General features: G+C 36.6%; 1 protein-coding gene across 8 annotated transcripts in view; it reads right to left on the reverse strand.

The window, feature by feature from the left end:
* Positions 1-8,776: 8,776 nt before the first annotated feature.
* Positions 8,777-25,083, reverse strand: part of CDIN1 (CDAN1 interacting nuclease 1) — a 121,328-nt gene continuing 105,021 nt past the window's right edge. For 6 of the 8 annotated variants that reach the window (XR_014955599.1, XM_085580406.1, XM_085580403.1 and 3 more), the window contains 2 exons: positions 11,517-11,666; positions 8,777-10,646 (listed from right to left, as the gene is read on the reverse strand). Coding sequence is in view for 5 of the 8 variants with exons in the window: in XM_085580406.1 (XP_085436532.1) it covers positions 11,531-11,666 (136 nt within the window). In the remaining 3 variants the exon portion in view is untranslated. Of the gene's footprint in view, positions 10,647-11,516; positions 11,667-25,083 lie in introns of those variants that run through there. The other 2 variants (XR_014955600.1, XR_014955598.1) reach the window with 2 other exon arrangements.

Raw genomic sequence — 25,083 nt, forward strand, 5'->3', positions numbered from 1 at the left:
AACATTGAAGTTGCTAATTTTTTGCTGCTAGCAGCACTGAGTTGCATGGGGCAACCAAAAATACAAAAGTGTGGTAATTTATTTGCAAAATCCTCTTCAGATTCAGTATATAGCAACCTCACTTTGCCTTTAGCCAGAGTTCACAACAAAAACACACTGTAAATATTTTGGCTTGTGCAGCATGAAATTGCCTTTGAACACTATGTGGGAAACAAAACCAATTAAAAAAACCAACCCCAAACAAATTTTAAACAAAAAAAAAAACCCCGCAAAATGCTGTAGTATAGAAGCACAGACATACATGGAACTGAGAAGCTGAGGCACTGTCCATTGTTTTTTTTTTTTTTCCCTAGTGCAATATTTGGTAATAAACTTTTTGTCACTGGATTCAAGCAGTACTGTATGCTTCCTTTCACTAAATGAGCGATGGCACACAGAGGCAGTTTTATCAGCTCAAAGATGCCTCCTATTTCTTGACAAATTTGTGTACCCTCAGTGTACTCATCTGCCATTCAGCATGCTTTGTGCCACTCTGGTACATCTAAACCTTGCTAATATTCTTGTCATATCTACAACTCAGTATTTTTGGCAGAGACCATATACAAAGCAGAGGTATCCACTGGCTCTCTGTTCCTTCTTCAAGCACTGACTTTTGTATTGCACCACCAGAGTTTTAATAATTGTAGATCAGAAAATACATAAATGTTTCTTAAGCCACTGAAGGAATGATAATTTAGAGCACAGAAGGAGACCTGGCTCCACAACTTGAGGAGATAAACTGAATTGAAGATGTTTTTCACAAACATTATCACAAGTTGGATAATGGAACTTTCCTAAGTGAAAACAATGTGGAAAGATTAAAAAAAACCCAAACAAAACAAACAGATAATGAAACAATTTTATAAAAGTATTTTCATTGTTAGCACATTGGCAAATCAATGCTTTTAGCAAAGTATACCAGTCTCACAAGCTGCCTCTCAATCTGGACCTGTGGAGCTGAGAGAAAGCACTGCAGTGATGAGGAGAGAGACAGTGAGAAATCTAGAGTACATCTGCAGACAATGTGAACATGTTGCAAAACTGCTTTTAGATCTAAAGCCAGGTCAAGAGTAATCCTATTGCTGATACAGTTCTGTAGAGACAGATAATAAAACACACTACATTGACTAAAACAGAGAGATACAGTTTGGTACTTCTGTCACAGGACTGTCAAGCCTCGAATTCAAACCTGGGATTTTATCCTTGTAATAGGTCCTTTCCTTTGTTTTCCTTTGCTCCTGATTCACATTAAATATGCCTTGCCAAAGAATTCAGGAAAACACTTTTTGATATCTTTGAAGGAAATGGAAGCCAAGAAATCAGAAAATGCCTTGCTGTTTAGCTTTCAGTATTTATAAAACCAGGAAGCCATCACTTATGGGCTTGCCATCCTAGGGCTAAATAGACAGAGGAAGTTGTGCTCTCACATTGTTAATAGATCAGTGGCAAGCACAGTAATGCATTTCTCTAGCTAACATATTTAAAGACACAACTTGTGTGCATGAGAGTTTTGATGTCTCACTGTTGTAAACATGGTGGCTACTGTGCTCCTAAGAATACTATTTTTCTAAATCCTAGATTAGAAATACTTGGAAAGGGAATAGGGGAGATTTAGCAAATTGAGAGAAAACTGAAAACTGCATAAAGGAAAGAATAATAGAAAACCTCATTACTGAAGCTAGAAACTAGCAAAAAAAGTGAGTTTCATAGAAACAACTAGAAGAGTATGCTGGGAGAACACCCTGGCTTTTGATTAAAGATGCCTTCTATTAAATGTAATTTATCAGCAGAAACTTTCCATGGGTTACAAGACAGCTATGTACTGACCCAGCAAGGAGAGGCTTCTTGAGAGTGTCTTCCAAATCAGGACTTGGCAAAGAGCAGCTGTCACCCGAGTGAGCTGGTGACAACTTTCAGCCTGCTGTTCTTCAGGGCTTGCAGGTTGCCTCTCTTCAGAAGCAGCCACTAAAAATTTTAGTCAGGCTTAGCACATGGAGCAAGCAGTTTTGGAAGAAAAAACAGACAGATACAAGCAGTGTAGGAAGGAATAATGTAGAAAAGATAACAAGAAGACTAGTACAGCACCATTTTAAAAGGAAAATGGAGTTAGAACCAAAGTATTATTAACACACACAGAAAAAAATTTGAAAATAAAAAGCTTACAGGATGAGTATGAAGCTGTTTCATTAGTGAGAAATGTAAAGCAATTCTGAACTAATTGTTTAAGCACAAGAAAATATTTTTCTACTTGATGCTCACTATACTGGCTTTTGCCATTCTTGTGCCATAGCATGTACAGCTTAAAATGGGCATTGTGTCAGTATTAGCAAAAGTCACTGTAATTTTTAAAGGATCGTCCCAGAAAGTAGGAATGAGATCCTAACACCTTCCTTATGTTGGAAACTCCAGCTTGCTAACATGCCAAGAAAAAGCAGAAGACCAACAGGGCTGACTAAAATCCAGTCCCTGTGGAAGAATAACAGAGTAAATGCTCAGCCATCAGCATGATGCTGCTGAACACAGATGCAGTAGATGACTGTCTCTGATCTAGTCTAGCAATGGAGTGATGTTGGGTAGGATAAGAAAAAAACCATCAGCACACTCATTGCTCCACCCAGGCACACCTAGGGCAGAGATGGGTAAGTATGAGAAAAATCCAACAGAATTTGCTTCTGAGCCCTCATGGCAGAGCTCTGACAAACTGACCACTTTGTGTAAGTTCTTATGCCTGAGCAACTGAAGAATGAAGGAGATAGGTCTGCAATTTGTAAAGTGGGAACAGGGAAATTGAAAATTACACCCTGGAACAAGGGATACCATATTTTCCCTCTAAATAACACTCTTCAATGTTACTTTTTCAGCTAACAAGCACCATCCAGAGTGTAATTAAAATACCCCATTGTTTCCCAAATATTAGACACTATTTTTTTCTTTGTCTGTAGTTAGTATCAGCTATGAGTTATGTATCTCTGGTCAAGAAACATAAAACAGTTATAAAAAGCATAAATGGATAGGACTGTTTCAAGCCAAATATAGCACAGATTAGGTAAATGGAAGACAAAAGTAAATCTATGACAATATCTTGCATTCTTATGATACATCTCCTGTCTTGCCAGAAAATGTTGCTGAGCTTCCAAGGTCTGTGAGTTGCTGGAGCACAAATCATTCTTAATGTCTCCTCTGCCTTCAGCAAACCTTACAGAAAAGCTGGGATGAAAGGAAATCACAGGGAAACAACTGTCTGGAACTAAAATTGGAGTCTCCAACTTTTTGGCAAGCCAGTATGAGCTTGTCAGTACAGCTGAGTAACTGGACTAGTAGTAACAGAATATTTTAAGATGATAAGCCAACTTGAGAATTGAGAATTTGGACCTTCATGGCAAATGTACACCTAAGCAAAAAAAGTTGTTACTTCCGCATGTTCCATTTAGCAGACCCTTTCCTACTATTTATTTTTTTTAAGTAAATTTTTTATTTCACAAACTGAGCAGTAAGCCACATGTCTTCTGACTGTGAAGATTGGTGTTAGAAGTTTTAAGAGCATATCTTATGATGGATATATCTCATTATTCTATATTTCACTGGTGACAGCTAACCATCAAACTCTGTAATAACCCTGAAACACTGAATGTTTTAACTCATTGACTTCAAATTACACATTCAAAACTTTGTTAAACAAATCAAATATTTATTTCCAAAGGGTGAGATTAAAATTCAAACTAAACAGAACACAGAAGTAGTTTTAAGTCAGCAGGTTAAACTAAAAATACACTAGCAAATAGTATGTGCAAGAAGGAAAAGAATAATAGGATAATAGGATTTCTGATGAATCTGTATGTGGGCATTATAAAGGGTCCAGCCTAAATAGAAGATACCAACTTGTCACTGAAGGAACATATTTGCTGAAATCTTGTACATAATGGGTTTCTAAAATATAAGACATATGTAGAGTGACAAATTATATAATCATAACATTAAAAACTTTCTTTGAAAAAATGCTGGAAGAGTTTTTGGTGTTTTGTTGAGCAAACAATATTCAAATATAGAAACGGTCAGAAAAAGAAAGCAGATACCAGATTTACTCTCCATATGCATTTATAATTGGATGAGATGTAACATGCTTATTACAGCAAAAAATGATTTAGATAAGTTGGAAAAAATCTTTCTAACTACATAAAGATGGGTAGGGGAATGGATTCCCATCATCTTTCTAAGCATCTCCATCATTGCAGTTTTTTAGGACTAGATTAGACAGACATTTAAGCTGATCTGTATAGACAGTTGTGCCTCAGAGAAAGGATGAAACTGTATGTCTTGAGACTCAACTGTGCCTACTTTTTTTATGATGTGTAGCCAGACTATTTTTTTCTAAGTCTAGTTTATCATTTGTATGTAATGCAGTGCCAAACACATTAATATAAGGCTGCTTAAAGTGTGTATGGAAATAAACGGATCAAACTAATTTTTCTGTTTTTCCACTCATTACGGAGTTATGCTGAGGCAGAATACAAAATGAAGTGTGGCATGAATGCTCACTATGGAAAAGCAAAAGAAATTTAACAAGAAAAAATTTAATCCAATACATACATTTGTAATGGAAGATGTTTTCTCGTAATAAAGCTTGCATTTTCACAGTACTCTTCTTACTGGGAGTTTCAAAGACCTTTCAGAAATCTTCTCAGCACCCCTGAGGCACTTTGGGAGGCGAGACCACAACTGTGCAGCATCACACTGGAGACAGAAGCCCCAGTATGTCCAGCTCAAGTTCCAAAATCTGCCGGCGCTCAGCAGGGCTGGGCCTGCACTCCCCCAGGTGTAGCTCATCCCCTCTCCCATGTCATGCTCTCTCAACATCACTGTCACTTAACTTGCAGAAATGTCTCACTGCTCTCACCAGCACTTAAACACAGGACATCACCTTCTACAACAGGAAAAAATGTTGATTTACTGCCCTTTCCTAAAGACCTCCACCAACACACCTATACTGAGCAAATATCTATCAGGGATTTCTGTAAGAGAAAGGGTAGCTGGTATTTATTAGCAGCAAAAATAATGTTTGTGTGTTATTTGTGTATTGTGTTTGTATTTGGTTTATATTATCACACACAAATTCTTATAAATAATTTTTTTAAAGAAAACAATTGCATTCCTTTGATCTAGTGCCCTGTCTTCTCTCTTTGCAACAGAAACTCAAGACAGATTTCATGTGTTGTATAGCATGCTGAACCACATTGAGTCATTGCTCTTGGCAAAATCTCTCATTGACATTATAAAAGAATAATATATTACACATTTGTGTCCTAATGCTATAGTTATATACACTGAAATCCTGAATTTGCATAAAGTTCAGAACCTTGGCTTGGTGTTTGTTTAGGTATTTTCAAAAATAATTATTTAATATTGTTGTTTGACCAATTTACATGTTTGCTTTAAGTTAACAGTGAATACTTGGGACATGCAAATAGTTGTTGCTGTGTAAATGAATATTTCTCCATGTTGGTATTATTTTCCTTCCTTACTCAAAGGTAAGCACATTATAGTCAATCTGTTTACAGACAGCTGGATATCAATATAAATCTGTTAAATGTCTGTATAAAACATAAGTGGTTGTCTGCTATTGGGTAGATTCACTTTCTAAAAAACCTTAACTTTGCATTAATATGCCTTTAACTGCCCTTTAACACCACACTTCATGTATCACTATTAAAAGCAACAGCAAAAGGTATTTATACAATATAGAGAATAAACCCCTACAACTCTCTAATAATAATGACAATAACCTTAGCCAAGGATATTTCTCTATTTCTCTAAAATTAATAACTAGCTGGGGTTAATGGCCACTGGCTTCACCTTAGGCCCTCAATTAATCCCTGAACCTCAATTGTTATTGCCTAATTGACTTAGTTTCATTTCATTTTAACATTTCAAAGTGATCTTCCTAAAATCACACTGACAGAGTAACGTGGTCTCTGTAGATATGCACTGACATGGTTTCAATACTGTTACTTCGTCTCCATACGCTTGCATTGACATTTCATTTTGCGCTGACATCGCAGTGCCACATCTATGGATCTGTGCAGATGACATGTGATTGTTCACATTAGGTGAAAGCCTGGCCAGAAGCATGATGCCAGCTGAGAGATACTAAGAATTACTGTTATCATTTTTAATAATGTTATCATTGCAAATACAATTTGTATGTTTGTAAACAGAAGAAATATTAAATTTGACTTGAAATCTTGCTGGCTTCCTTAAATAAAAACACAAACAAATTTTTTTTTCTTAGCTCACTTAAAAACTTAGCCTGAAAAATGCATCAGGTAATATATTTAAAGAGTTTTTTTGATATTAGCACTTCATGATTATTTGAGGCTGCAAACAAATTATGCAAATCCTGTGTGTTCAAATATCATCATGTCAATGCAAGCAGCTAAATACTCTAAGATGCATCTCTAAACCAAGAAATCCTCATTAAAAACTTTTTATTATGTAAAAAAGTTTTTGAAAAGTCTTTTGATGCTCTTTGATCCAGCCCTGGAATAATTTTGGTAGATTACTATTGTACGAAACCCATAATTTATAGTAGCTGACCTCAGCTGCTCTTTGTATAACAGCCATATATGAAACAATAGCAGGAAAGTAAAAAATACAAGGGGAACTAAAACTGCTCTGTTTATTATGTAGCTCATAATTACATCTTCCTTATTTAATCTTTTGAATCCTGGCATGTTTTTAATAATACAGGTTCAATTAATATTTACTGTACACAGGAGAGTTAGTTTTGAGTAACGCATTTAGACTATCCAAACTTTGTGTAACTTGGTGACCTTTCCCTAACCTAAGAGAAGTCTATTTTATACAGATCGTACCAGATAGACGGTTTCTCTATAAATGGTGAAGTTGCTGCCAAGCTCCCATTGTTAGCTAGTTCATTTTTCAACAGGCACACTTTAGGTTCCTATCACACCACTGTAAAGAGCAAGCCCTTGAGGTTTCTCCTTTTGTCAATGTAATAAAAAGATTATTTCTGAATAACCTGAAAATCCACAACAAATTGCCCTTTGTGACTTAAAATAACATGATAGGAGGAAATTTTTATTGTTGTTTTTGCAAGCAGCCTCCCATTTCATTCTGTAATATTAAATTGATACTTGAGCAGCATTTGTTCTAGTGTAATTTATCTCATCCTTGAAATAACAAATCCATATTTCTAAAAACCATTACCCTAGCTCAGTATTCACCATGTAACAGCAGAAGATCCCTTTAGAAGCTATCTATTGTAAGACTACATCAGACAAAGCAATACCAAGAATCAAGTTAAATTCTGTGTACTTTTTGTTGACCCTTGAGGAGTTGTTATCAACCCTGGTAAATAAAAGCATCCTGTAGGACGCACAAGCTCTTTCCAGATTGACTGTGATGTGGAAATGGGGAGAAAGCCATCTTTTCCTCTCTGAACCAAGCAGAGATGCCACAGGAGGAAAGCTAAACCTTTAACTTCAACAGATCTCCTTGCAGAAGTACTGCAAAACCAAGGCATGAACTCACAGAAAGCAAGGCTCCTTAATGAAAGAGATACTTTAACAGCTGAATTCCTAATATTTCCTTTGCTTATTTTCTAGTAGCACAGAGGCACTAACTTAGTCCTTTGTACAACTGTACTAGCAATTGAGGAGTGAGTGATTATTCTGCACTAAGTGCACTCTGTTTGGTGAATACTCCTAGCCTGCAAAAATGACCTGTATTTGATACCAAGAGTATGAAGAGCATCACAACGCTTCCCCTTTACAAAGCTATGTTGAAATTTTGAGGACAGTCTCCCTGGAATCCAGAGCTGCTATTTAAATTAGAGTAAGAGGAAAATTGCTTTACGTTGTTGGTCATTTCAAATGTATACAGAAATGGAACCAGCACTCTTCAGAGGTAGTAACAGAAACAGAAGCAGGTGGTAGAAAACATGGTAGAAAGCTCTTCAAACAGGACACATGAGCAAATGGAAATATATTGAATAAATAAAAGTGAAATGATTAAAATAAGATGGAAAATTAAAAGGGGAGGATTGGAAAATGGAAAGAGGTATTCACAGTCTTTTGTAGTAGTCTAGAGGGTGGAGAAATCCAAAAGCCAATACAAGGAAAGAATGACTTTTTGAATGAACATATACAACAGAACAGGAAGAAAACTATTACTTTTATTAATGTTGATTAATATTTATTAATGTTTATTAACTATTAATGTTTAACAATGTTTATTAAAAGTAATATTAATGTAATGAAGTAGGCACAATAAGACATTTGGTCCCTTTTCTTCAGCTTTAGACAAAAGCTTTTTCTCTCTGAGTTGTCTTTAGGGAAAGATTATTAAACTCATACTAATAATGTGCCCCAGAATATAGGAATGGTAAAACCTCTGTTTTCTTCATATATTAAGAGTGTGCGACCCACCATTGTGTTCCTCCTTTACAAGGAAGTTTTGCTTCCCTGCTCAATACAATTATATCAATTCCTAAAGCTCAGAACAGGCCTTATAACAGTGGTTGTAAGAGCAGATGCTTGCAAGTCTATATATGCCAGTGAGAACATCATTCAGTTTTATGTTCACTTCTGTTTTCTGGCTTGGCATAATTCATTAGCACACTCTACAGAATACTCCATAAAACTGAATTTGGTTTTAATGTTAAGATTCTAATGGCCACAACGTTAAGAAAAACAGACCAAGAAAAACCCACAAACAAACAGCAGTGCCTTTCTCTTTAATATTAAAGTTGATGTTTACATCTGATAAACAGAGAAAATAGCCAAATAAAGGTTTTTTTTTTTCAGTATACAAGTAATAATAACAAAACAGTTCTTTTTTTTTATGCTTTACTTTCAGCATTTAAAATAGTGACACAGCATAGTTTTTGTAGTGGCAAAGCTTTTTTGATAGCATGCAATGAAATTGGTACAGTAAACAGACTTTTGTGGTTAATTTCATCCTCATTCTAATACAGATCCTTTAAGTGGGCAGTATATGAGGATGAGTACAAAGCTCTGATTAAATATAGCTGTACCGCTTTTCAACCTGTTATGTCACAGCATTAGGTAGAGGAATAAATACACAAATATAAGCCTAAACTGATTTATCTGTGTGTCTCCACATAAATTTGTTTAATGTAAAAACAAATAAAGCAAAGGTTTGATGAAGGTTAGCAGAATTTTCAACATCTGTGCAGATAAATTTAATTTATTCAAAAAGAAAAAGCAGCATTAGTGTATCATGTAAAAATTGACTTAAATGATTTCGTACAACAGAAAGCATATGCAGTAGCTAAAACAAATACCGTTTGCCTTTAAAACCCATTTCACTCAGACAACCATTACTTCTGAATTTTCTTCTACGATAATGTTCAGTTATTCCTTCTTTTTTATTCTCTTGTTGATTTTACACATTCCACTAACCTAAACCATAGTTAAAAGTCCTAGGGGGGGTAACAGCCTAAATGTAGCTTCTGCGTGTAGCATCAGGCAGGTACATTCACAGATGCTTCTGTGTATCTGTATGGGCAGATACCTCACAGCTGGTCAGGTAAAATAAGCTCAGCACAATACCTTAAATAGTTGAATGCAAATGAGTTACAGGTGCTTGAATATTTTTTAAATACAAATCTCTTCACTAAAACACATTCAAACACAGGAAAATATCTCTATACAACAATAACTCCGTGGAGCTGTTCTAGTTTATCTCTGAAGCAAGGGACAGAGTACTAGATGATTAAAGACATTTCTTTCTTGAAAAGGAAAGATTTGTCAAATTGATAAACTCCTGTCTAAAACTTACCACAAAGTGTTAAGGTGAAAACTAAAAATTAAAAATAAAAATACTATGTATGCATTTGAAAACTACAGCTGAAAAACTCCTGAATAGGAATAATATCCTTTCCACTCAAGGCAAGATTGTAAAACGTCTGCACATGAGTTTTGAAAACATACAGGCACACTTAAACTAAAAAAAAGGTGATAAAGATGCATTGTAATGTTTTAGAGACCCTTCCTTTCTGGAAAAGATCATCATCTTGTGCTTTAGGGAGACTGTTATCAGACCTTTATTTCTACAGCTGAATTCATAGCTCTTCTTCTCAGAACATCTGAACATGATGAGCATACATGCAAATCTCTCACTGACATTTTAATATATTTTGTCCTTTCCTGAGTATTAGTTAGCATGGAGTGTCAAGCCCAATAAGCTGCTGTCATTAAGAAACGTCTGAGAGAACAAACCTGAGACCCAATCTTGCTCCTCTGAGTGGCTATGCGGATGCAAAAAGGAGACTGAACTCAAAACTTCACAAAGGGCTAACACCCACCTCAAAGAACTGCTGATCCTGGTGGTTCTAGCAAGAGAAAAATAAGGCTCTTACAAGAAAACAAGTACGCAGGAACTTCTGTCCATTTGTGTGCTTTATTTGTCTTGTGGAACTGATCCAGTATGAAGCACTGTTGTACCTTTTTTTTTAAATTCCCCTTCTTGAACACCAGGATGGTAAACTCCTTCAGAAATAATTCACATAGAAAGCTCCTGCACATTGTTCTTTTGGACCTCTGTGTGCCAGAAATTTGCTACAGTACCTGTAGGGGTAAAGAGAGATTCATTCCTTAGTCATTTAAGAGAAAAATTCCTAGGTACAGATTCTCCAGGGGTGAGGAAAAGACAAAACATGAGTTATTTTTGAGTCATTAAAATACTTACTAAGTCTCCCTCACACTACCCCCAAATTTCACAGGGGTGTACATAAATACATAACATAAAACACATAAATACATAAAATATAAAAACAAAAATAACACAAAATACATAAAAGAAAAGCTGTGTTCTTTGCTTTCACCCCTGGTTTAAAAATCTCCTATTTTTTAACTGTTAACTTGGGATTCCATTGTTGATTTTAAAAATCAGATAGTGACAAAACACATACACCAATTACTATCTCAAAACCTGGCTATTTACTGTAACAGCCATGATCCTCTCTTACGACTTGGGGTTTACCAGCTTTGCATGATATTGTTTTAAGCTCCAAAACAGTCTTCACCAAACCTCCACATCATGGTAGGTGTTTTAGTCACATCACTAGCACATAATGAATTCATAAAAAACACTTAATTTTATAGGTGACTCTGTAACAGGGATAAGAACTGAAAGCTCCACCTTTCAGCCTCTGCATTTTTGTCTTTGTTAGAATGCTTGAAGAAGCCATCCGGAAGGAAGATTATGAGTATTTCGAAACTTGCTGTTTGACAGAGACAGAACTGCTGATAATGAGTGGGTTGTGTCTGTCTTTTTTGGCTGATCACAACAGAGGACTGAAGCAAAACAGAAACTCTTGATATGTTTGTGTAAAGCAGCAGTAGCATAAGGGCAGGCAGCAGGAGTTCAGCTGAAGTTCAGGGCAGATGCTGCCATTAGTTTACACTGCAGGAAAGTAAAATTGCTTCCGGATTTACCTCTTCCTCCAACATCAGCGCTGAGCCATGCTGTGGCGCAGAGTCACAATGTCAGTAGGGAAGCAGTCTTTTAGCAGGATACCACGTTCACGATGGCAGTCCAGCTCTTCAATAAACCCGTACCAGTAGATGACTAATCCAGGGCCAAATCTATCACACAAAAAAGAAAAATGAACTATGTAACTGTGTTAGAAGAATTTCAATTTCCCACCTCTGTGATTCCAACACAAATCTTCACTGCAAAATTGGAGGGAGTATTTAACCTCCATTTAATTTTCAAATTTTGAATGTGCAATTGATTGATGTCAATATTACCTGATTCTATGAATAAAAATGATATTTAGAGACTCACAGAATCCACATCAGAGTTCAGTTTATTTTGAATCTTCTGCACACATCAGTAAATATACCCGTGCACTAAATACTAAGTAACATTCAGTAACCATGATACACAGAGAAACCTCTTTTGACATGCACCCTGCTCTTTTAGATTTGTGTGTGTAGACATTAAAGGTACCAGGTTTTACACATGTCCCAGTTCATTCAAATTATAATACCATGGAGATAACAATGAATCTTTAAAATATAATCTCTACAATGAGCTATTATTCAGGTAATTATTAACATAAAGCACAATTCAGAAGAGACAGAAAGTTTGTGTTGTAATGGCTCTGAAATGTGCCTCAGGAATTCCTCAGATATTGCTAACTCTGACTGATCCCCACTAGGCTATCTCAGGAAGTAGCCCCATGGACTATTTTACCCATCAGGAAGTTCAGACCTTCAGGCTGGGTTCATAAAGAAGTAATCACTATCAATCACCGTGTACTGCGATATGTTTTGCACATCAGTTTCACGTTTTTCCTACTGAGAGCACTTAATTAAAGGGCAGCACTACTTCTGGTGTAGTGTTGCAGGAATTTTACAGTGGAATCATAAATTATGAATGCTGGGTTAGTAAAAGGATGTCTAAAAACAGAACTGCTTTCTGTAGTCTAACATTACAGCAGTCTGTACAACATTAGGCCAAAAAGCTTTTTCTTTCCTTGATTTATTATATGCTGTAGTGAACTTGCCAAAACCAACAGTGCAGGATGAGCTGTTAGGTACCGTCTGTACAAGAAAAAGTTCAATAGAATGTCATGTAATGGTTTATATGCAGAGTTGTACTCAGGATTCAACCAATATGGTTGCCAATTTTTGTTAACATTTAATTTTAATTCACATGTGCTGATGGAAGGCACGGCAACCTAAATGTCCACTGAGCAGACAATACAAGCACTCAAAGCTATGGGTAGTGCCAGACTGGCTTTGTGAGGGTGGTTTCCTTCCAGCAATGCAGAGAAAACTCTATTTGATGTGCTCATGTAATGGAATAGGCATCAAAGGAAGAAGCAACCCCTGTGGCTTCCTCCTGCAGTTTCAATTAGATGTGGTACTCTTTTGCCTAAAACTGCTGCAGAGCATTGTAACATTTTGGTCTATGGCTACTACTCTTCAACCTCCCAAGTGGCCACAGTTCAGTGGCAGAGTAAATTACCCTCAGCATAGATGAAGTCACACTGGCAAATATGCTTTTGCAACTGAAAGGTGATATTAGAAAGTTGAAAGGTTAAAACTCTGACCCATCTGGTTGTACTAGGTAACGTATTCTGACATGTCTGGCAATACAGTACAGACTAAAAAGTGGTTAATATGAAGACGATGCTGCCTGTACCCAGTTCCTAATTTTGTCTGGTCGACCAACAACTTCAGCTTCCACGGACTTCTTTCCATTGTCCATTGCTTAGGCTCCTGTGGGGCCAAAGTGTGCAGAACCTTACGGCACCCACAAGCCTGGAGACCCAAGCAGGAGTGAGGGGCCAAGGCAAGCGAGGCCAAGCACTGGTGCTCACAGCCTCTGGTGACAGACAGATCAGCAGTGTGCTGATCCAGCAAGGGTCCCCGCTTTTGTTCCCTCACAGATGACTTATCTGTTCCCACATCAAGCAAATACAGAAATGGGTAATCAGGTGGGAATGTACTTACGTACTAACCAAAATTATATTAAAAGCAAAATCCCCAGAAGACAGGGAGCAGACCTTACATTTCTAATGGGCTATTTTGTGCAAGGCAGAAGGTATGAAATGTATGCAAGTAGTTACTCATTACGAGCACACGTGTCAGGTAAAATCCTGATGCTAATGAGCAGCTGCTCACCCAAGTTCTGAAGGGCTCATTTCGCTGTGTGGCAGACTGAATCCCCCCCCATCCACCATAAAATGCATGTGGCACTGTGCTTAAGTAATTTGTTTATTTATTTTTTGAAACTGTAATTTTAAATAAAATTACTATTTCAAGACACCTCAAAAGGCTAATTTATGTCTTGTGAGCAAATCACCTCAGCTCAAGCACAATTTTGAGGGCTTAAAATTATGTTCAGAAATAGAAAATTTGATGATAAAATTATGTACAAGAACATCTGCAGACTGTTAATGGCAGGACATCTTCGGCAAGAAAATATCCATCAATCCTGCTTCTGATTGTGGTGTTACAGTAAAACTGCCCTGTGCTGTTTAGATTGCACTTTTTCAACTCTGTTGTGTCATTCATTCTATTATAGCTCTATATCATAAAGCTCACGTGTATGATCACATAAAAACCCAGCCATACTTTTGTTTACTGCACTTAAGTGCAGTACTTAAGACTAAAATAAACTTGTTGGCCCATTAAGCATTTGCCACTGACTATCAGGAACTCCTGCTGCTAAGTGCTAATTTCTCTCTCATTAACGCCCAGAGTTGGCAAACCACAAACAACACCACTGGTTAATTACTGCTGCCTTAATTTGAAAAGACACTTAACCTTTTTGTGTAAGGGGGTGAGATAGTGAAATGTAACCTAAAAGTAAGAACCATACTTTTTAATTTGACTCCTTCACAAGTGGAGATATGACACCCTGAGGAATGAAAGTCAGTGCTGTGAATTACAAAGTAAAGCGACAAATTGATTTCTTGCATCAGTTGTAACAGTGAACAAGTTAAGTGACTGACTGTGGTTTACACAGGAGAATGAACTAAAATGACAGAATGCATACTTGGTATTGCTAGGGAAAGGGGAGACATTAAGTAGCTCTGAGGAACATAGAAAATCTTTGAATGTACCAATTGGTTATAAAACTGTACAGATACAAGCTAGGCCAGGTTATCTTATTTCATATGAAAGACCACTGGAGAAAGTTTAGGCTTAAATTGAAAATCAACCTTAGAATGTAACAAACTGTTGAACTCCTATGGATTTTCTTCCTGCTTAGAAAAATTGTATAAATCCCTGAAAATATGCTTGTATTTCTTGACGCCATCTTTAGTTCTTAGGTGTGAAGGAATGTGTCCAAAAGTTATATGAAACTGTAATTTTAGCTATTCCAGCAGAAGTACTGCTTTTAGAACTTTACTTTTATTAGGAGTTTCTTTTTAAAGCTGAAAAGAAATGCAAGTAACTAAGGATTGGTTGATTCCATGCAGTAAAATAGAATAAAGAGGAAATACAGATGCAAGAACATAATAAACATAGTAAGTGAAAATCATCCACAGAGGTTGCATCATTTACTTAAAATCAACCAATAGATAGGTAGCTACTATAATATAAATCCCAGTTCACTCAATGTCCAGTTCTGACATCAGAAGCTGTGACTGACTACAAGTCTGCCAAAGCCAACTCAGCTGCACTTGGGATGTGAGTACCAGCAGTGCCAAAAGCGAGGCACACAGGCTTCTGGCACCAAGGCATGGCAAGAGGAGAGCAGCATTAAAAAAGCTGGTGGATTGCTTTAGGCCTATATCAAACCTAAATTAGCCTTTTTTTTTTTTTTTAATTTAGTTATATATATCAAGCCTAATTTAGGCTTGATATAGATAACTAAATTAAAAAAAAAATACATATATATATATACATATATATATATATATATATAAAGCCTAATTTAGGCTTGATATAGTTTACTAAATTTAGTCTAAGTACTAAAAGCAGCACATGGTGTCTTTCAAAGAATCAACTGAACCATCTGAGATAGAAAAATTCAGTCTGAGTATAGCTAAATATAGTTGCAGTCTCAACAAGTTCTTTAGGTAAAACTTGCATCTGACAATGCTACTTGCTCTAAGTAAGTCAGGTCTGCACTAATTTCAGATTGTTCAGAGGAACTCTGTATTGGTTTAATCACATAAATTTTGAAAGAAATCCATAGCTAAAGTAGTACACTGATAATCCTGGGACACTGAGTTTTGTCTTGGAAAGGAGTTTCACAGATATATACTGTAAAGCCAGAAGGCAAAATTCAGATAACCCAAAGCTAAATGGCTCTTTGTCTTACGAAAAAACTTTAGCAAAAACAACAAACTAAGGGACGACTTAAAAAAAAAGCGAAAAAAAAGGGAAAGAAAACAACTAAGTAAAATATGAATTAGGGTTTAGCTTGCCCTCCAGTTGAACCAGTTTTGTGCTAGAACAGAAAAAAAAGCTTTTATTTATTTATCAAAGTGGCCTAGTAGGCTCACACATATTCTACTTCACTTCAAGAAAAACTTTCTAGTAATGTCTTTTCTTCTGGAATGTCTGTGTGAGGTCCACACCAGCTTCTAAGGATTTGCCTAGACATGTGGCTGTTGTGAGGTGATTTTTTCACGATCACAAATCCTTGCATGTGGTTTTATGAAAAATGCATTTATGAAAAATGTATTTTAACACACTGCTTGATACTGAACAGAAATGTAAAAGAACTTGGAATTATTTTTATACATATGTTAATTTAATTTATTATTAGTCTATTTGTTATAGATGTTCTATATGTATCTCAGTATAATGTAAATAATTTGAATTCCAGAAGACTCTCATACGAAAATGCTGGCATATGATTTTTTTTTTCTAATATGCATGTATTTTAACAAATATTTTATCAAATGGATTCAGCCAAATATTAATATAACATTAAAATGATATAAAATTACCTGGCTGGTAATTCTAATTATGAAGGTCACACCTGAATGTGTCTTTTAAGGACTGCATTCTAGTCCCTCCCTTTTCAATGCCAGCTAAAAAAGCTGGCTTTCTCCCCTTGTTTTTCTTTTTAAATATGAAACAAACCAGAGCATTACCATTTGCACAGTACTACTTGTTTTCTGGGAAAGGGGAATTACAAAAGTTCACAAATAAATTATTACATTCTAAGTCAATTAATTTAACGTCATTCTTCAGAATCACAGTTGTGAGTAAACAGGCTTTACATGTAGTACTAAAACTTGAAAATAAAATAATTAACCCCCCCTATAGTAATACATAATAAGTTTACTGTTTAGAGATACTCAGCTTTAATTTAGTGTACTGTAGAAGTCTCATTTGTGTCAGCGGAAGAAATTTAAAACTTGGCAGAGCTAGGCTAGTAGGCAACAACTACAGACCACATTTTCAAATAAGGTCAGTTGGCCTAAATCAGCCAACTTCCTTATGTCTAGACCAGTTTACTGCTGCTGATGACACAGCATTATATATCTTGGCAAACATTTAAGAGCCACTGTTCAGAAATGTACTTCGATTAGGAAGAAACTTCCTTAAACAGCTACTGCAGTCCTAATTCAGAATTGTTTATAACAAGGCACTTTTTAATACCGATCATTTACACAGAGTTTTAAAATCAAATACGGGTACTTGTGCATTAAGACAGTGCATTTTAAAACTCTGAATGCAATTTGAAGATAATGGTGGGTGGTGGAGTTTTATCATTCCTGTCAGTTTTCCAATCCTCCACACAATTTCGTGATCCAGTGACACACACACAACACCTTATTAGTTTGACTTCACCAAATCTGGTTGAAAGGAGTAAAAAATCTAGTACTTAGCAAATCAAGTGATATTTTTTGCTTACCAAATCAATGATAATTTTTGCTTTCAAAATCTGATCTTTAACCTGTAATCTATAAGGCTGAAATATTTTTGTGCCCAACTCCCTTAAGCTACTTAACACTGGCTTCCTACAGTAGCAAGTGGAAAAAAAAAATTGCTTGCAGATGTGGTTCAAGAAACTTAAAAAATTCTGATCACATACTTGTAAAGATAACAGGAAACTTGTCCATGGCATGAACAAGTACTTCATGCCTCACACACAGATGCTGGCAACATAACATGTCTCAAGGATCCAGGCACTCAGTTCATGCTGCTTAAGGTAAAATTAAGCAAGTAAAACCTAATCTGCTTTAAGCTTTGATGTTACCAGAGTAGTTGGGGGAAGTCTTATTTTTACTGAAGACAAGGAAAAAGTCGAAGTCCACTAATACTTTGTGAGACTCCCATTTAACGAGGAGGTTTTGACTCAAAAGTGGGAATTTCTTTGGGCTGAGAAAGGTAGGAATTTCCATGAATGCCAGAAACTGATAGTATACGCAGTTGATGTTGAAGTTAGAATTGTCAGGTGAAGAAAACGTGGATGGAAACTAATATCAGGCCTCTCTACAGTTACACCTCACTCAGATGTGATTAAATCTTAATGAACTCTTTTTACACTAGTCATTTTTTTACCTCTGCAATGACACTGTTAAAGCTTCAATAAAATAGCAGCATTTAATCAAGCTTATAATATGCTTTAATTGCTTGTGGCATTTTGAAAAACAAAAACAAATCGAGTGATATTTATGTGGACATAAGGGGGCATTTAAAATATTTCAGAATTTTCCATAGCACAGTTTTAAATACACACTAATAGACCGCACTAGAAACTGTGCAAGTCACTGTCATTAAAATATTATAAATACAATATAACTTTTAGCTGCATAATACATTTTTAATAAACAAACTGTCGAAACACATTCTTCACTTACACTTCTTCATTCAGATCTGAGTACTGTTCTCCAGGCAAATAAAGGATTTTTATAATCCTCAGTGACAAGTTAGGCTTTTTTAAAAATACAGTTCTCATGGAAATTAACTTTTAAAAACTATGATTAAATAACATTAAGGCTACAGTGATTTACAAGGATCAAGGCTTTCTAAGTGAAGACTGATGCAGTGAGTGAGAAAGAAAACACATACTGGCTTCAAGGCAGCTTGTCATTAAGAGGAGAGAGCCTTGAGTGAACTTCAAATTTCTCAGTTTCTGTTGGTTCATGTTCTAACATTTACTAAAATATACTCTTTTTTTTTGTTGTTTTGTTTTGTTTATTAGCAGTATTCCAGATGCTCAACTCTCAAGTGGTTGTGTGTACTTAAGAAACAACATGTTTTTTTTTTCAGTCTCAGCATATTCAAAAATCAGGTAGATGCTTTCTTTGCACATCAGATTGTAAAGTTTTCTGCTCTAAAGACACTCTACAAGGTGACCCTATGTCTGCACTGCAGGACTGGGGTGATGTACTGAAAATTAACATCATATTCACATCAACATTTTAGAAAAGAGATTTTTAACTCTTATACTGCTGGATTGTTTCATGGAAATAATGGCCACAGTTTTTTTCAGAGAATCATAGACTGGTTTGGGTTGGAAGAGACCTTAAAGGTCATCTAGTTCCAACACCCTGCTGTAGGCAGGGGTGCCAATAACTGAGACCAGGCTGCTCAGGGCCCCATCCAACCTGACCATGAACATTCTCAGAGACAGGCAATCCAAATCTCTATTGGCAACCTGTTCCACTGCCTGACCACCCTTTAATGTAGCCCACAATGCACTTGGCCTTCTGGGCTCTGAGTACACACTGGTGGCTTTTTCTGGCTCTAGTGGGGATCACTTGGGTATGCATCTCAGAAAACAATGCATTTTGGCTACTTGGGAAGATAGTTCCAGTATCTGGCTAAAAGAGATAATAAATAGTGCTCCAGGTATGTTGTTTGATAACTTGGAGATAAATGCAATATTCTGGGAAATACAAGGATTCTACGTTAGTTAACTATTTCAATACAGATCAAAGTGACTTCAGGAATCCTGGATGAGGGACGTAACTAAGCAAAAGAAGTGCTCAACCACAAACGCCTAAAATCTGAAAGGCAGAATACAAGAAAACTTTCTACATCTTCTTCAGAAGCTTCAAAATTTCCATTCTGGGGGAGAAAGTCTAACATTCTATTCTGTATTAGATGTGGTATCTATATATTTGTCTTTCCTAACTAAGGGTTAGCACATTGTTTTACTGTCCATTGTTTTGCAAGTCCATTAATGTTCAAACAGCAACACCCTTCCAATCCTACAACATGCAATTTGAGGACTAGTTCACTAAAGCTGCTTCTATTTTAAGTTGTGTTACTTGCATTTGCCATTGAAAGAATGGCAGTACTCTTTGAATAAGCAGGGAACAAAGATGGTTGCTTGCACTGCAGAACGAATCCACATATTGTTGCTGAAAGCATCACTTTCTGATTAAATCCAGGCAAGGAATGTTGTTTCTTGAGGTACTTGCTTACTCAGTTTCCCTTAGAAAACATTATGCTATTAGTTCGCTCCCCAGAGACTGTCGATGCAAGGCTGGTATTGTTTGATTCTGCACATTTGAAGCTGTGGATCAGTGTTGAGAGGAGTTACTGAGGTTATTTCAAACATTGTGTTAAACTCACAGCAGCCTTCCCAAAGGAATGCTTGGCTGCAAACTGCCTCTTATCCTGGGTGACAGAAAACATGAGAAAAGCCTTTGAGTACTGTTAGACTGAAGTCCAGGCAGCCACAAGTGCCGGTCAAGCCATGTTGCCACTAGGTGATTAACAATTGTTTACTTTTATGGCTGAAAGTAACAGGCCATCCTGAGGCCAGTGCAAGATGATATCTGAATAATCTGTGAGTGCCTCTTACTTTGCAGCTATCCTTTCTTTCTGTGAGCCATCAGTGCTCACCAGAAAGTCAGGACAGGCCAAAAGTGCATTTAACCAAGGAGGCAGAACTGCTCTTACAGCATTAGATTTTTGTTTAATAATTATTGTAAAACAGAACCAAACTAATTAGAAAAGTTGCTCAGCAAATTTTGATAGCAGAAATGTTGATAAATAAAGGCACTATAAACCTGCACACTTATTATTTGCTGAGCATAAATCTTGAAGGCCAGCATTAAAGCTATCTCAAGACATTTTGAATGAATTATTAGACAATTCTGTATCTTCAAATCCTTATACACAAATATGCAATAAAACAAACAATGTAACAGATGAATTAACAAATGGAGGACAGCTCATCTGTGCTTCCAACTTCCCAGATCAGAGAATCAGAAGACCAGATAGTAAATCATACTGAGTATCTCCACATAATGCTGCTTAGCAGCAGCAACTACCAAACACACTATTGCCCATAATTGACAGGCAGATGCATTTACATGTGATGCTGTACTTAAACTTACTGTCTCTCAAAATGTAAGTCACCTGCCTGTATTAAGCAGCGACTAGATGAAAAAGGAAGTGATATGTCTGCTGCCCATTACTGTGGCACCTGATGCCCACCCAAAAGGAAGGCAGACATCTCCTCTGACCTTGAATATTCTCACTGCCTTTGGAATCCACTGGCAAAATTTAACTGTGTCTGGCACACACTTATTTTTAATGCCTGAGGCTCCTCAGCTTGTCTCTCAGTTGATTCATATATCTAGTGTCTGCTCAATCCAAACTGGTCCTGCCTCACTTCATATTTGAAAATAATTTGGGATTTAATTGTTATTCAGAAAGGAGTGCATCCTGACATACATAAATCTTACATATCATCTGCAAAATATCCAGTCTCCCAGAAGAGATATTTTCACGTGGTGCAAGCTGGACAGTTTCAGAGACTCTAGGAGACCACCAAGGCAATCTGTAGTAAGTGTTACATTCGTTATTATGTGAAGTAAGTGCATAACTGAGGATGAGCAAAGAAATCTACTTCCCTTTTCTGCCTTCTCTCTTCTTAACTATTTATACACCTACACAGAGAGCTCTACTGCATGCACCTTCTGAAAAATTCATGCTATTTAGATTTATTTACAAGTTATTTACCCCTTCTCAGTATATATCAATACTAAACCCAAATGTGTTTCAGCTGTCTTTGCTTACTATGCACTGAATTTTTCTGGGCTCACCATCAAGGTACAAAATTACATTCAAAAGGAAGACATAAAATTATACATGGCAACGTAAGTGAGCCCAGAAGGAGGGAGAGGAAGAAGTAGAGGAAAATGCTATCACTTGTGAAGTTCTAAAAGCAATGGCAGATTAGTTGAGTTAGGCAGTGACATATTACAATCCATGCCTGATGAGAACTGAGGCAGAAGTCTGCAACACTGTAAAATCACATACTATTGACATTTTCTTTCATATAAATACATGTTGAAAACAGTAGAAGACAGCTGGACTACATATTCTTGTGTCCCTTCCCTTCCCTTTCCTTCCCTTGCCTTGCCTTCCTCTGCCTTTCCTTTTTTCCCCCCTTTCCCTTTTCCTTTCTTTTTCTTTAATTTCTTTTCTTTGCTATGCAATTGTTAGATTGCTAGATAAATGAACACTGTTGGTTGGCAGACATCTAAGGGCATGAAAGACAGCACTAGCTGTCTCATTTTAAACAAAACAGAAGTGTGACCTATTGAGCTCATAGTCCTGTTCAATTTCTGTTCCCCTTAAGACAAAAGCAAAACTTACAGAAAATAAAACAAGAAGAAAAATAAACGCCACTTTTCCATTCAAAGAGAAATTAAGCTTGACTAAGCAGCTTGAAACATCATGAATAGTGAGTTCTACCAGCCTTTCTGAGACTTGGCTAACTTCCACCTGAGCACAGCCACTTTGTTTTTGGTTCATACATTGCATAAAAGCTCAGAGTAAGTATATTAAGTGATAAGATTAGTATCTGTTCTGACCAGCTGTCCCTCCCTGTCCCTTGTTAGCCAAAAATTGCAAGGTTTTTTTTGTTTCTTAAAATGCTTATTTTCCGGTCTTGTCCTTATATTTGTGATTGCAATATCAAAAACCACCATGCATTCTAAATGTAAGGAAGGACAGCAGTTTAAAATGGTTCCTGAATTCCACAGGAACCTCTCAAGAAAGCTGTCTCTCACAGAAATCCACTTGTCAGGAACAGCTATAATGCAGCTTAAGGAGAGGTGCTGACATAAGGTTTCCATCTGCTCCGACCTCAGTACAGATTATTGAATATGTTGAAGACACCTTCAACTTGAACTGAGTAATGGAAGGCCAATGTAGACAATAAAAAGATTCTTGTCAGTCCCCTCAGTTTATAGCACTCTTGCAAAAGAGGTGGGGGTCTTCCTGTCTATTCAGGCTAGACCATTATTAACTGGAAGGCATAAAAACCCCCAACAAACCCCAAAAACACACACCAAAAAGAGGAAAATAGAGTCAATAAATAAGAGGAAAGCGAGAACATTCACACTATTTCAACTACTTCAACTTCTAGGATCTCTCTGTATCTACTGACTTTTGCCACAGATTTCAAATTGTCTTTCTGTACCTTTGAGGTATCACATTTTTACAAATCAGTATTTCTACACTGGAGGCAACTTTGAAGGTCTGTGCACAGCAGATTAGTCTACCTCAGGTAGACATTACATATTACTACCCACCAATACAAATACACCCAGGAAGTCTGGCACCATCCTCCTGAAGAATGAGATGAATTCTCAATGGTATTTGGAGCTTTTCAGTACTGAGTCTTTGTCATGCAGAATTACCCAGTGACAAAGTTATTTCCATCAGGTTAAGTGATACAAATTGTTTATCACTTGAAATAGTATGGTACATTTTGCCCTGGTCATAAAAACAAGCTGCCCAATCACAAAAACCAGCTGCCCTGAAGTCCTTCCCTGCTCAGAAGTACATGACATCAAAATGTATAAATTGATACAGGTTTATATAATTCTTTTTCCCTCAAGCCTTCCTAGGTCTAAAGCACTAGGATGAACTGCTAAAGGAAAACTTGCACAGCTATTGCATTTTTCCTGAGGGCCAATAGAACTTCCAGTTTGAGGTCAGACTATCTCTGTTTCCACAGTTGCTAAATCCACATTAACATTTTTAAAAGCTATTTCTAATGCCATACCAATAGATTAAGCATTATTTTTAGTTAAGTTCAAAGAGAAGAAGAAGTACAGCTTTGCCTGTTCTACCTGATTTCACTATGGCAACAGCAGAAAAATGGTAAATTCAGGAGATTAAGAGAACTATAATTCCAGCTGAACCAGCAAAAAAAAAAAAAAAAAAGAATTAAAAATTAATTTATTTTCTTGATTACTTACAGGCACTTTTGAACCATTCTTTAATTAAAAAAAAATATTAAGTCAGACCACATAGAAAATGATAGAAATTGTACAGAACAGCTTCTCTTTGCTTAAGTAATGTTTCCACTTTAATGTACTTATTTGCTCTCATTTGCTTAACACCACCACTGTTTAGTACTGTGCAAATTTATGGAAATCTGACTTTAAAGAGCTTTGTGGTACTGAGTGATTTTTAAATTTTTGATATACTTAAACTGAAGTGCCTTGATGAGATTCTGGAATAAATGAAATAAAACTCAGTAGCATGTAATGATGTTTTGTGACATGCTGTGAGGTAATATAGGCAGTAACATGTCATCACTGTGGGTAAAATAATATTAATGCTTTCATTTTGGTTTATTTTTGCACAAAAGCCTGTCCTACGATTTAAAAAAAACTATGAATAAAACCTGATAGATTTTTTTCCCCATGGGCATTTAAGGACAATAGTGCAATTTCAGAATACATTACTTATATATTGCAAGAGTTGCAAGATTTATGTTAGAAGAATCCAAATTGCATTCCACTTTTTAAAAAATGAAACAAACCCAAACCAGATACTATATTTAGATTGCTACTGTGTAAATACATCATTAAAAAAAAAAATCACAGCATCACAGAATGGGTCAGATTGGAAGTGACCAAAGTGGGTCACCTGGTCCAACCTCCCTGCTCAAGCAGGGTCATCCTAGAGCACGTGGCACAGGTTTGTGTCCAGGCAGTTCTTGACTATCTCAAGTGAGAGAGACTTCACAGCCTCTCTGGACAATCTGTTTCAGTGCTTGGTCATTTACACAGTTAGGAAGTTCTTCCTTATGTTCAGGTAGAACTTCCTGTGACTCAATTTCTGCCCATCGTGTCTTGTCCTGTTGCTTGGTACCTGGAAGAAGAGCCTGGATCCATCCTCTGACAGCCTCCCTTCAGATACTGATAGACATTGATGAGGTCCCCTCTGCCATCTCTTCCTGAGGCTCAACAGGCCCAGCTCCCTCAGCCTTTCCTTGTAAAAGGGATGCTCCAGTCCCCTCATCATCTTTGCTGCCCTTCACTGGATCCCCTCCAGGAGTTCCCTGTCTCTCTTGTCCTGAGGAGCCCAGAACTGGACACAGCACTGCAGGTGAGGCTCTAATAAATCTAAATTAAAAATATTCTAATAAAAAAGCAGATGTGGTTACAGCAATAGTAAAGTTTTAAACTTTTGATATCACTGTCGGGAAGCCATGACAAATCTAACAACATTTGTTGTCTTAAATAGTAAAGATTGAGAAATTAACCAAATGTTTTTTAGTAATTGCTTAAGTTACCCACTTTTTCTTACTGCAGGT

Source organism: Lonchura striata, chromosome 5 (assembly GCF_050655825.1).
Source record: "Lonchura striata isolate lonStrDom1 chromosome 5, ASM5065582v1, whole genome shotgun sequence".
Classification (NCBI taxonomy): domain Eukaryota; kingdom Metazoa; phylum Chordata; class Aves; order Passeriformes; family Estrildidae; genus Lonchura; species Lonchura striata.